Raw genomic sequence first — 12,850 nt, 5'->3', positions numbered from 1 at the left:
CTCTCTTCCACCACTAATGCCTGTGTATGCTGGACAGTTAAGGTAGTTGAGTCCAATGACATCAGTAAGAGGACACACAAGGCATGAACAAATCAGGTCTGGAGGGTACTACAGCACTATTCATCCTTGCTCTGAATCTGCAGAGGGAGTCACAGCTGTGAAAGACAACCTGCGTGGTCTCAATGTTTTTAAGTACTGCACACCAGTGACTGTCACATCACATGTTGTGAACACCTAAGAGTAGGTCTCCATAATGTGTGATGATGTAGCTTGTTAGGAGTTACCTTGTGTTGAGAAGAGCGAAGATGTCAATCCAGCTTTACCACAGTTACATCCTTAGCCTTCTCAGATACTATTCCATCCTAGATGGCCTGTAGAAAGAAGAGGACTAGTCTATCTCTCTTTACCACCCCTCTCTCTTAAAGAACTTATGAGGCATCAGGTACCCACCTGTTGCATTAATGCATAGCCCCTGACACTGGCCAAGTTAGGCACAAATTATGCACCATCATATAATGTATTGTAGTGTATTTTAGTGTTAACAGTAAACCACCTTCCACATAGACTATGAGGTGATGGTTTCTGGAGATCTAGTGTGCACTGATTTATATATTTCATGCCTGTTTGTAAAGAATATTTAAAAAATTGCAGACCTCTGAGAAGCTGGCCCTGAAACCACTGAGAGCCCTTGTTAAAATCCACCTTACTTTCTTCTGGTTTAGCTAATCTATATAATATAACCTGGATAAATAAAGCTAGTACAATAATCAGGCTTATTTTTTTCTGATTTATTCAGTTGTCTTCACACTTTCCAGCCTTTCAGACTGGGATACAGCTCATGGTAGAAACCTCCCACAGCGTCCTGGCTCAAGGACTGTGTAAATGATAGTAGATAATTTGTGAGACTCTAGCACTAACATTATGATTGACATACAGGGACTCCCCAGGACAGTGCTCTGTCTCCTTCTCTATTCACCTTGAACACCAAGGGTTTTCAGTGTAGTGCAGTTACAACTTAAATTCAATATTATGAGGACAAAAGAATTGGAATTGCTATGCCAGTAAGACCCTGTCATTTTAATGTGGGAGGAGATGGAGGTGGTACCGATTCAACTCTGTATGAACAATAGACTGGCCTGTGTGGATAATCTAGACATGTCTACTTTGAGTGTTTTTGTATTGCTCTTCTTTCCAAGGAGGCTGGGGTCTTTAACATGTTTCTGAAAAATGGTGGTGGCAATATTCTGCCAGATTTATTTTTCTGTTTTGTCATATATTCAGGGTTGGAACTAGTGAATGTGCTTTAGGGAATAACATACTATCTATAGTATATAAGTAGTTATAATTTTCAAAACACTGTGTTATGAAGGGGTAGCACAGTAGTTTGTGCTTCCACCGTGTACATCCTCTAGCATCCTGGTTTTGCATCTCACATATGGATGTTGTCATAATAAGAGTCTGCATGTTTTCTCCATATGTGGGTTTCTAGGTAGTCTAGTTTTCCTTCCATATGCTCAAGGACGTGCAGGTTATATTAACTGGTGATTATCATTTGGCCTGAATGTGGTCATGGGTCTTAAACTATGCTTGAGTGGTTCTAACAGGTGATTACTTACTACCTGGCCCACAGCTGCTAGGTTAGGTCTCTACTCCCTTCAGTCCTTAATTGCATTAAGCAGGTCAGAGAATGAGAAGAGAAAGGAAAATGAATTATTTGCTGTTACAAATGGAAAATGCTGCTCTTCTTAAACTATAGATTTTTAATAAAGATATCCTTATTCAAAGTTTGAAGACAGATTTCAAACATTTGTATTTATCAGAATTCATTGTTTAACTTTTCATCCATCCATTTGTAAGTTTTCAAACTTCCTTGTCTCAATATTATAGGATGGCACGGGACCTATCTGTACACCAGAAAAGGAAAATATTTTAATGTCATCTGTCTATCCATTTACAAGAATAACATTGTCAGACGTGCTTAATCCAGTTCACAATGGTGGGGAATAGCAGAGTTGTCGCAAAGTAGGAAACTGCTTTCTAAACCAGTTTTTTTCACACAAACTTCAAACTTCTTCCACCTTCTGAGTAACACAGTGGGTAACCGGCAGAGCACAGGACAGACATTCACCTTCAGCCAGTCAGGTTCAAACACAGCCTCCGACAGCGTATACTAGGAAGTGCATATGAAAGCAAAATGTCATTTGAATTAACACAATAGCCCTCATTCACAAAAACATGCGCAAAATCCAAAAAAAAAAAGATGTAAACTTTGAACAGTACCATTATTTAAAATAGTTATTACAAAATTTAAAATTTTGTTCTCTCGTTATAGTCTCACCTTCATCCATCCATTATCCAAACCGCTACATCCTAACTACAGGGTCACGGGGGTTTGCTGGAGCCAATCCCAGCCAACACAGGGCGCAAGGCAGGAAAGAAACCCCGGGCACACAGGCACACACGGGACAATTTAGAATCGCCAATGCACCTAACCTGCATGTCTGGACTGTGGGAGGAAACCGGAGTATCCTGAGGAAACCCACGCAGACACTGGAATAAATTAATTAAATATCTATCTATCTATCTATCTATCATATAATAAAATGCTACTGTGTGTCTGTGGCCAGTCCCTCCGAGAAACCTGATTTTTTTTAGGTGGGAGTGGCGCAGTTCAATAAGTATGTATGTTACTGAGTAGGTACTGTATTTGAGAGCGTGTTTTGTCAAATATGGATATTTTATGCAAATTACACAAAGAAGGCTTTGTAACGTAAATATAATAGGCGTGTTTTCAGCGCGGCTCACAAGTACTGTAGTTGCGAAGTGACAGGCGAACTCGATTGCGCATGCGTCCGTTGGAGTGCCCATAAAGTCACATGATTGTCAAAATGGCTTCGTTGCACTGGTAAGGATTCAAATTAAATGATTTTTCTGTAGATTTATTATGTTCTAAGGAATGATATGAAATCCTGCATGGTTTGTTTAATACAGGGCTTCTCAGTGAAAGTTTACAATACGAAATTTTCGACAATGCTTTAGTGTAGGAGCACATCCGAGCACAACCTTTGGCACTTTGGGAGTTAAATAATGCTAATATCGGAAGCATTTTCTGTGCTAGAAGCAACATTTACAGAAAGCTTATTTTTGTTTTGTTTTAGCTTTTACTGAAAACGAGTAATGGAAAGCGACATCATTTTTTTGTTTATTTTTGTCTTTTTTTTACTTTAAAAATGTTTACACTTGTTTAGTTTTTAAAGTGCATAATATTAGTGAGCTCAATGTTAAAAAAGATTGAATTTGAAAAATATGGAAATAAATACATTTGTATACATGCTGTACTCACGATTTTCACAGTGCACAAATTTCTGATCATGAAAAGTCTGATCTGACCTTCTGATACTTACAATGTCACTAAAACACACAAAAATGGCTCAATAAAATGTTTATTAATCGGGCAGACAAACGAGTAAGTTTGATCAAGGACAGACTGCGGGCCTGGTGGTCAGCCGGACATACAGTATCTTGCATTCGTTTTCTTAGCAGTGATAATATGATTCTGAAGATGATGGTTATGGGAAAGCTGTTAGTTAACCAGGAGATATCTAGGCAGTCACCTGTGCCATCAACTGAGATGCTGGGACCCCTATTAATAAAATTCTTCATAATTTTTTTTTTTTATCTTTGTGTCTAATGTGGTTCTACTGTGATTAGTATTATAAGGTGTGCCATTCAACATTGGCAGTATGTTACTGTGTATTTTATTGCTCTTTTTTATTATTGTAAATATGATTGTATCACTTTGTTGATATATTGTTACAAAGACATCAAATACTGTTCGAAAATACAACATATTATTTACATTTAAGAGATGACAAAGTGGAGCACAGGTTGAATTAAATGTTGATTTTGCGACTTATCTCATCATGCTAAAGTATCATGGTTGGCTTGTGGTAGCGATTTTATTCTCACAAATCTGAGAGAGAGGCTACAGAACCTCAGGGGTAGGGAACTGGATGGGGCCCTCACACTAGCCTTCGTTCGAGTCAGTCTACCTCTCGCCAAGTGTTGGAGCATACCTTGCCTCCGCTTAGCTTGTGATACCGGTTTGTTCGGCAGACATTATCATCTAGAGACTGTTAAAGAGTAACATTTGATGTTTTTGAGAGAGAGAGAGATCACAGCTGCTTGTGTTTTAGAGGGTACCTGCTCATTGGCAGAGATATCACAACCACATGCTCTTCTCCCAACACGGAGGACACTCTAGCTCAGTGTTTCCCAAACCTGATCTTGGGGACCCCCTGTGGCTGCAGGTTTTTGTTCCAACCAGCTTCTGTCTCTAATTGAACTCCTGGGCTAATTAAGTGAACTGATATTTCCCAAGTTCTGTGTTTAGGGAACAAAATAGAAATTTGAAAACTAAGTTTGCTCTTTATTTATATATATATATATATATATATATATATATATATATATATATATATATATATATATATATAATGTACCAAGCCAGTTATATAGGAATAATGTATTTTTTTTCTTTTTAACAATATTTTCATCTTACTTTTCTAGGTGTTATAATTGTTTAATTATTTACTAATTAGTAGTTACTCTAAAGTAGTTGCAGCTTTTGATTATTCAGTGTTGTTTCCTTGGGCGTCTGATATGCTCATTTTAAATTGTCATTATTAAGATACAACGAAAGGGGAAAACAGAGAAAGGGCAACATATAATGAAATCAACAAAAGAGAGTTAAGCATTTAAATCTATAGCAAAGCAGAAATATTTATAAATGTAAAAATCATGCTGCTATGCTTTTCTGAATGTTGAATAAAAAAAAAAAATACCAGCTAATGAAATGAGCTTAGTGCTATCAGGTGTTGTCACTGATTAAGAATCTGGTTGGAACAAAAACCTGCAGCCACAGGGGGTCCCCAGGACCAAGTTTGGGAAACACTGCTCTAGCTGAACACGATCAGGTACAGAGGCAACGTTTGATGTTGGAGCGTACATAACTTCTGCTTGGCCAGAGGTACCTTGCCAACTTTTTACATTTTTGGCAAAAAGATCACAGCTACATTCTACATCCCGATTGCAAAACCAAAAATATTGTATATCAAGTGGCCCTCAGATACAAAAGCTATCAATATAAATTCTTCTCAATACAAATTATTACAATTTTGTAAAAACATTTTTTGTTGATTTTTAAAGTTTGTCCTTTTTCACTATTACGTGGATGGAGCTGCAGGGGACAGCTAGTTAAAAATATTTGCTATCACTTAACTAAGTACTTTTTTGCTTTTTAAGGCACTCCCGGACTAGACAGTACCAGTTAGAGAAGGAGTCCCTTCGACTTGAGACTGTACCTGTGGAATTTGGAGATTATCATCCTCTTAAACCAATCACTGTAAGACTTTATAAACCTTTATATCGGCACTGATCATGTGTTCATTTTTTACACTTCATTGTGTGTTCTTGTTTGTTACATGTTTGCTGTTTTGTCTCTTGTCCCAAGCCATTTATAAATTTGATTATATTTTTCTATTTTTATTTTTAAGTTTACATTACATCAGTGATGTTAGCCTATTATTTGGGAAATTAATGACACATTTATTATATTCTTAATGCAATAAATAGCAATTCGTCCTAAGAAAGTGTTCCCTTATTACCTTATGTACACATTACCTGTTTAATGTAGTAGATGTCATGTTCCATTTTAGAAACGGAATGAGAACTATAATGTAATGGTGCTGCTTGAAATGTGTATATTGCTGCCACAAAGCTTTTTATTTTTTGTTACAGTAGTATTGAGACTGACTGCTTTAGCTTTACTGTTTAAATAAGCCAAAGTTATCAATGTTGGAATTTATAGTGTACATAGGAAAACATTTCATCATTTTCACTTTTTATCTTTAAAATGAACATATTATGAAGAAAAGTTTTAAGTGAAATTGTAGCATGTCAAACAAGAAACATTTTACTGTTTTATTTAGCAATATATTAAATTATATTATTTTTTTCTTCAGTTAGTGCTTAATTGGTTTAACATTTTCCAAATAATATTTACAGGTAACTGATTCCAAAACCAGGCGGACTGGGCGCAAGGGGAGCACCTCATCTTCTTCATCTTCTTCTAGCTCTGCCCCTGATCCACTCAGTTCAATTCTAGATGGGTCTGATCCCTTGTCTGTTTTTGCTGCTGCAGTGACTGACCCTCTTAGTGCCAGAATTAGTGCTGTGGTATGTACTTTTTTGTTTAAATTAAACTTAGTGCATGTTTACATCTTTGTTTTTTTTTTGTATTCATTGATTTTTATGTATTGTTTTACATTTTTTATTTTTTTTATTTCAAGAAAATAACATTCCATGTTATTAAGCTGAAATTGCACAACAAATGATTTGAAAGTCAAACTAGAGAGAAAAAAAACAAAGTTAAAAATAAAGCAAGAACAAAAATGACAAAATCTGACAAAGCAGAATTCAACCCCCACCTGAGAGAGAGAGAATAGAACCAAGAACATGGGCAAAAATAATTTAAAAAAAAAAAGGGATATGTCTTTTCCCCGATATGATGCTTGTTCTAATATTTTATTAGTTAAATCTTACACTATTTTTAAAAAAGTTTTGAACAGGTGTTTTTTTTTTTTTTTATACCCTATTCCCCGGTATTTCTGGTAAACATACATTGTGAAAGAGAATGCCATACTATTTAACACTTTGCATATCTTCAGAAAATTATTGCAGAAAACACTGCTCGCTAAATTTCATGTTCAAAGCCTAAAACTCATGAACCAGTTAAGGCCAAAGTATGTTTTTTTTTCTTTCTTAATTGTTCAAACTGCAAATGTGAAAATTGTATACATTTTTTTTCCTGATAAGTTCATAGAACTTCTGCAACAGTTACATCAATATTTTGTAAAATGTTGCATTCAGAGCAACATTGATGAGCATTGATAGTCTTATCACTTTGTTTAATGATAGTTGCTCTCACATTTTAGACTCTGTTTTTCCATTTAAGGCTAAGCACTGAAAACCTAATCCTACAAATTTGATTATATTATTATATTTTTATGTTCTATTTTTATTTTTAACTTTACATCACATTAGTGATGTTAGCCTGTTATTTGGGAAATTAATGACACATTTGTTATATTCTAAATGCAATAAATAGCAGTTCGTCCTAAGAAAATGTTACCTTATTACCTTATGTACATATTACTTGTTTATTGTATTATAACATTGATGTTATGTTCCATTTCAGAAAAGGAATGTTAACTATAATTTAATTGTGCTGCTTGAAATGGGGCACTGTAGGTGACCAGAGCACAAGTAGAAAAAAATACAAGCTTCAGGTGTTCTTTGGTATTTTGTGGGACAGTTTGTCTAATTACTACAAAGCTATGAAATGTAATGGGGTAAAGTATTTTTTCAGAAATTATTTCAAACAATTGTCATAGACCTAGAGTTTTATTTAACACTTTAAACATTATTCTTCACTCGGCTGTTCCTACATGGCCTGACGCCAACAGTCTGCGCGGATTTTCTCAAATTTTTGATCAAAAAAAATTACCAACATTAGTTCCCACATTACACCCTCCGTTGATGACCCGCCTGTCCCTTTTACATGTACGTTTTCTTCGTCAGTTTGAACCTCTATCTGTCCCTTTTCTGGCAGAAGTAATTAGTCACCATCAAGTTATCTATTGGGCAGCACGGTGGCGCAGTATTAGCGCTGCTGCCTTGTAGTTAGGAGACCCGGGTTCACTTTCTGGGTCCTCCCTGCGTGGAGTTTGTATGTTCTCCCCGTGTCTGTGTGGGTTTTCTCCCACAGTCCAAAGACATTCAGGTTAGGTGCATTGGCGATTCTAAATTGTCCCTAGTGTGTGCTTGGTGTGTGTGTGTGTGTCCTGCCTGGGGTTTGTTTCCTGCCTTGCACCCTGTGTTGGCTGGGATCGGCTCCAGCAGACCCTCGTGACCCCGTAGTTAGGATATAGCAGGTAGGATAATGGATGGATGGAAGTTATCTGCTAGATATTGTTCCTACTAGTCTTTAGCTGTCTTGAGACTGGTTCTGTCCCAGCCTTTTTATTTAAATATCTCCAAGTTGTCCTTTCTTTCTAAAATTCTGGGGAAAGTTGTTTTTCCTATAGCTGCAAACCTTTTTAAATGAAAATGGCATTTTTGAAATTTTTCAGTTTGGTTCTAAGACACACCACAGTACAGTGTCTGCACTTTTAATGGTTCTTAACAATCTCTTGTTAAAGAGTGACTCTAGGGATGCTGCTGTCTTGTTGCTGTTAGATCTAACTGCAGCATTTGATAAAGATTTTTTCTTTCAATTCTTACACAGATGATATACAGATATATCTTTCAGTGAAACAGAAGAAAACAAATTCTCTTAAACCTATTTTTGAATTTGTGAAAGACAAAATGTGGATATCACTAAATTTTTTTTAGTTTAAATGACAAAAAAACAGAGTATGTGTGTTTTGGACTTTCTGATCTTACTTGTGCTTCTGCAGTTGTGTCCTTTGACAACCATCAGCAAAAGAACCTCAGACCGTCACACTTCCTCCTCTATGTTTGACAGTTGGTGTCGCACAATAAGGAACTATCCTTCTACCAAGTTGACGGCATACAAACACTCTGCTTGATGAACCGAAGATTTCAAATTTTGATTAATCAGTCCATAAGACTTTCTACCAGTCTTCAGTAAATTATAGCCAGTATTTCAAGGCCCTGTTTTGTCTTTCAATGAATGGTTTTCTTACTGCCACTCCCCCTCTCAAACCAGCAGCAGAAAGTCTCCTCTACACAGTAGAAACTGAGACTTGCTTTTTTCGATCACTGTTAAGCTGTACTTGAAACTGTTGTGCCATTTATCTGTTCTCATCCTCCTAGATCTGAGTGCCGCATTTGACACCATTGATCACAATATTCTTAGAAATCACCTTAGTCAATGGGTGGGCCTCTCTGGCAGTGTCTTAAATTGGTTTGAATCCTATCTGGCAGGGAGAAAATTCTTTGTTAGTTGTGGTAATCACATCTCAAAGACACATGATGTTCTATATGGTGTTCCACAAGGCTCTATCCTGGGTCCGCTGTTATTCTCAATCTATATGCTTCCGTTAGGTCAGATTATCTCAGGTTACAATGTGAGCTACCACAGCTATGCTGATGACACACAGCTGTACTTATCTATAGCACCTGATGACACCGACTCTCTCGATTCACTAACACAATGTCTTACTGGTATTTCTGAATGGATGAATAGTAATTTTCTCAAACTAAATAAAGAGAAAACTGAAATTTTAGTGATTCGCAATAATGGATTCAATGAGGTTATCAGAAATAAACTTGATGCATTAGGATTAAAAGTTAAGACGGGAGTAAAAAACTTAGGGGTAACTGTTGACTGTAACCTGAATTTTAAATCGCATATTCATCAGACCAGGACAGCATTTTTTCACTTAAGAAACATAGCAAAATTTAGACCTCTTATATCATTGAAAGATGCTGAGAAATTAATTCACACTTTTGTTTTCAGTCGACTAGATTACTGTAACGCACTCTTCTCAGGACTTCCCCAAAAAAGACATAAATCGTTTGCAACGAGTGCAGAATGCAGCTGCTATTATCCTAACTAGGAAAAAAAAATCCGAACACATTTCTCCAGTTTTGATGTCACTACACTGGTTACCTGTGTCTTTCAAAATTGACTTTAAAATTCTGCTTATGGTTTATAAAGCCTTAAATAATCATGCTCCATCTTATATATCGGAATGTCTGACACCCTATATCCCAAATCGTAACCTTAGATCCTCAAAAGAGTGTCTCCTTACAATTCCAAAAGCTAAACTTAAAAGAAGTGGTGAGGTGGCCTTCTGCTGTTCTGCACCTAAAATCTGGAATAGCTTGCCAATAGGAATTCGCCAGACTAATACAGTAGAGCACTTTAAAACACTGTTGAAAACACATTACTTTAACATGGCCTTCTCATAACTTCACTTTAACTTAATCCGGATACTCTGCATGTTCAATTCATCATAATAACTATTCATAGTGGCTCTAAAATCCATACTAACCCCTACTCTCTCTTCTGTGTGTTTTTCCGGTTTCTTTGTGGAGGCGGCCTGCGCCACCACCACCTACTCAAAGCATCATGATGCTCCAACATTCATGGACTGAAAGCCAGAATTCTACGTAACCATCATCATCAAATCCTTCCATGAGAACCCTAACTACAAACAGGACTGTTTCATTTATGTTAGGTAGATTGCCCAGAGGGGACTGGGCGGTCTCATGGTCTGGAATCTCTGCAGATTTTTTTTTTTCTCCAGCCGTCTGGAGTTTTTTTTTTTTGTTTTTTCTGTCCACCCTGGCCATCGGACCTTACTTATTCGATGTTAATTAATGTTGACTTATTTTATTTTCTTACTGTGTCTTTTATTTTTCTATTCTTCATTTTGTAAAGCACTTTGAGCTACATTTTTTTTGTATGAAAATGTGCTATATAAATAAATGTTGTTGTTGTTGAGAGGCTCCTATCACGTTTGCTGGTGACCCTCAGGAACTTGTCTTATGATTGGGTTGTGACTTTAGTTCTGCCAGATCTCATCCTATCAGAGTTTCTTCTTGTTTGCAGTTGCCTTTGGATTGTTTAGGACCTCATACTCACCGATACCTTTTTTTTTTTTTTTTTTTGCAATTTCTCTAAAGTAAAGGCCAACACTTCAAAGGGTAATAATGCTGTTGTCTCATTTCATTTCTTCATTGCCGTTTTCTTTCCATTTTCACTGACACCGTCTGTTACAACTCCACTGTAAGAGAGACAGAGGGCGTTTAAGTAATAAACAGAAGTTGGGGCACCTGTGCAAATTGTTTGCTTCAAATTGAAAGGCTTAATTTACTTTTAATTGCTGCATAACATCTGTAGGTTTTAAACGATTAGTTGTTCCCTGAAGAAGACCCATTTATAATATCCTGAAATGTCCTTTTTTCAATTTTTGCTAACCAAAACTTTAAATTTAAGCCACTGTCAGTTTTACTGTTTACCTTTTCACCATTTTAAGCCATTCACTGCATTTCAACTGATTAAAGTTGAAGAAAAACTGAAGAAAGTTAGATGTTCCAAAACGTTTGACTGGTAATGTACATAGCATCTCTTGGTGGAAATGATTCTCAAGATACGAGATACATAAAACTGATAGATTCTAGGTTATTACCTGGGCAGTTTGTTCACACATTCTTCCATTCATACATTATCAATATTTATTTGTACTAATTAGTAATATCATCTTAAGTTAAGTGAGAATCCCAATTGAAATAGCTTCAAATGATTTGTTTCTGCAGGAGTCTGGAAACAGGAAGCAAGACAAAGATGATGAAACTGATGTGGGGACTGATTTTGAACCATGGTCTGGCAAGCGAAGTGAGATCTTGGCAAGATTCACCACTACAGAGAAGCTTTCCATTGTAAGTCACATATTATGGTCCAAAGATCAATATCATTACACATGTTGAAAACGTATATGCATTTGTAATTTCATTTGCATTACAAAAACATAATACATAAAAGGGACTATGCATATATATTTATGGAGTCTAGAACAGCAACACAAGGCAGGTATCTTTCCCAAATACTGATGTCCCTTTAGCAAATGGTGTCAGACTTAAATCCTGGGCTTATCCGGCCATTAGACTTGTTTGAAGTGGCCTGATTTCATCAATACTGAAAACATATTACATGTAGCCCACAATGGCTGACCCACTGTAATGTACATTTCATATACAGATTATATCTTGTAAAAGACCAGCCCGGTTACAGACAGACACTGAGGCACAACGATGTCTAAAAGCACATAATTTTTATTGTCACCTTCTCTACAGCATCACAATAAACTCGGTCTGTCCTTTCTTTTCCTTTTTCTCTGTTGCCCTCACTCCTTCTCTCACAAGCTCTGTCTTTTTCCTCCGGACTCCAGCCTGACTAATGGAGTGAGGCAGCCCCTTTTATAACACCCAGGATGTGCTCCAGGTGCTTCTCAATGATCTTCCGGCAGCACTTCCTGGTGAGGTGGAAGTGCCGCATGAGCACCTGGAAGCACTCTGGGGGAGCCTGGAATTTCTTACGGCAGCCGGAAGTGCTGCAGTCCAGGGCTCCATAATCCTCTGAGTGCCCCTTGGTGGTGGCCACGGGCCCCAACAGGGACAAGCCTATAAGCTCTGAACCTGTGTCCCCGATGCAGACCAGGGCGGCTGCCCCCTCATGGTTCAGAAAAGGTATTGTCCCTCTCCCGGTTCTTCCAGGCGTCCACCACAATCTATATATAATTTAGATGGATTATGTTTACATCTGTCTCCAGTGACTGCTCGTGTTAATCTACACAGCATAATGCAATATGACTGCTGTAATACAGTTGGAATGGAAACCATTGAGTCCTGATGACCTTTCAAGAAAAAGTGAAAAGAAAGTGACATGCCACACTGCCGTAAAGAATTTGAGTGTTTTAACATGATGTTACAGTCTCATGAAAGAGATGACATTTTGACTTAATGCATTTTTCTTACTTTTTAAAACTGCACTAGTGTTACAGTTAGGTCCCTAAAATTTGGACAGAGACAACTTTTTTCTAATTTTGGTTCTGTACATTACCACAATGAATTTTAATTGAAACAACTCAGATGTAGTTGAAGTGCAGACTTTCAGTTTTAATTCAGTGGGTTGAACAAAAAGATTGCATAAAAATGTGAGGCAACTAAAGCATTTTTTTAACACAATCCCTTCATTTCAGGTGCTCAAAAGTAATTGGACAATTGACTCAAAGGCTATTTCATGGGCAGGTGTGGGCAA

At 37.0% G+C, this 12,850-nt stretch overlaps 1 protein-coding gene across 2 annotated transcripts in view; it reads left to right on the top strand.

Moving 5' to 3' along the window:
- The first annotated feature begins 2,805 nt into the window (after positions 1–2,805).
- vps35l (VPS35 endosomal protein sorting factor like) overlaps positions 2,806–12,850 on the top strand; it is a 101,064-nt gene continuing 91,019 nt past the window's right edge. Inside the window, exons 1-4 of one of the 2 annotated variants that reach the window (XM_039774662.1) lie at positions 2,806–2,905; positions 5,305–5,404; positions 6,067–6,237; positions 11,350–11,472. In XM_039774662.1, coding sequence (XP_039630596.1) covers positions 2,877–2,905; positions 5,305–5,404; positions 6,067–6,237; positions 11,350–11,472 — 423 coding nt within the window. In that variant the 5' untranslated portion in view covers positions 2,806–2,876. The remainder of the gene's footprint in view (positions 2,906–5,304; positions 5,405–6,066; positions 6,238–11,349; positions 11,473–12,850) is intronic. The other variant, XM_039774661.1, reaches the window with a different exon arrangement.

The sequence above is a fragment of the Polypterus senegalus genome, chromosome 13 (assembly GCF_016835505.1).
Source record: "Polypterus senegalus isolate Bchr_013 chromosome 13, ASM1683550v1, whole genome shotgun sequence".
Lineage (NCBI taxonomy): Eukaryota > Metazoa > Chordata > Cladistia > Polypteriformes > Polypteridae > Polypterus > Polypterus senegalus.
Note: the sequence above shows the minus strand (reverse complement) of the source record. Positions and strands in the feature narration are given on the sequence as shown.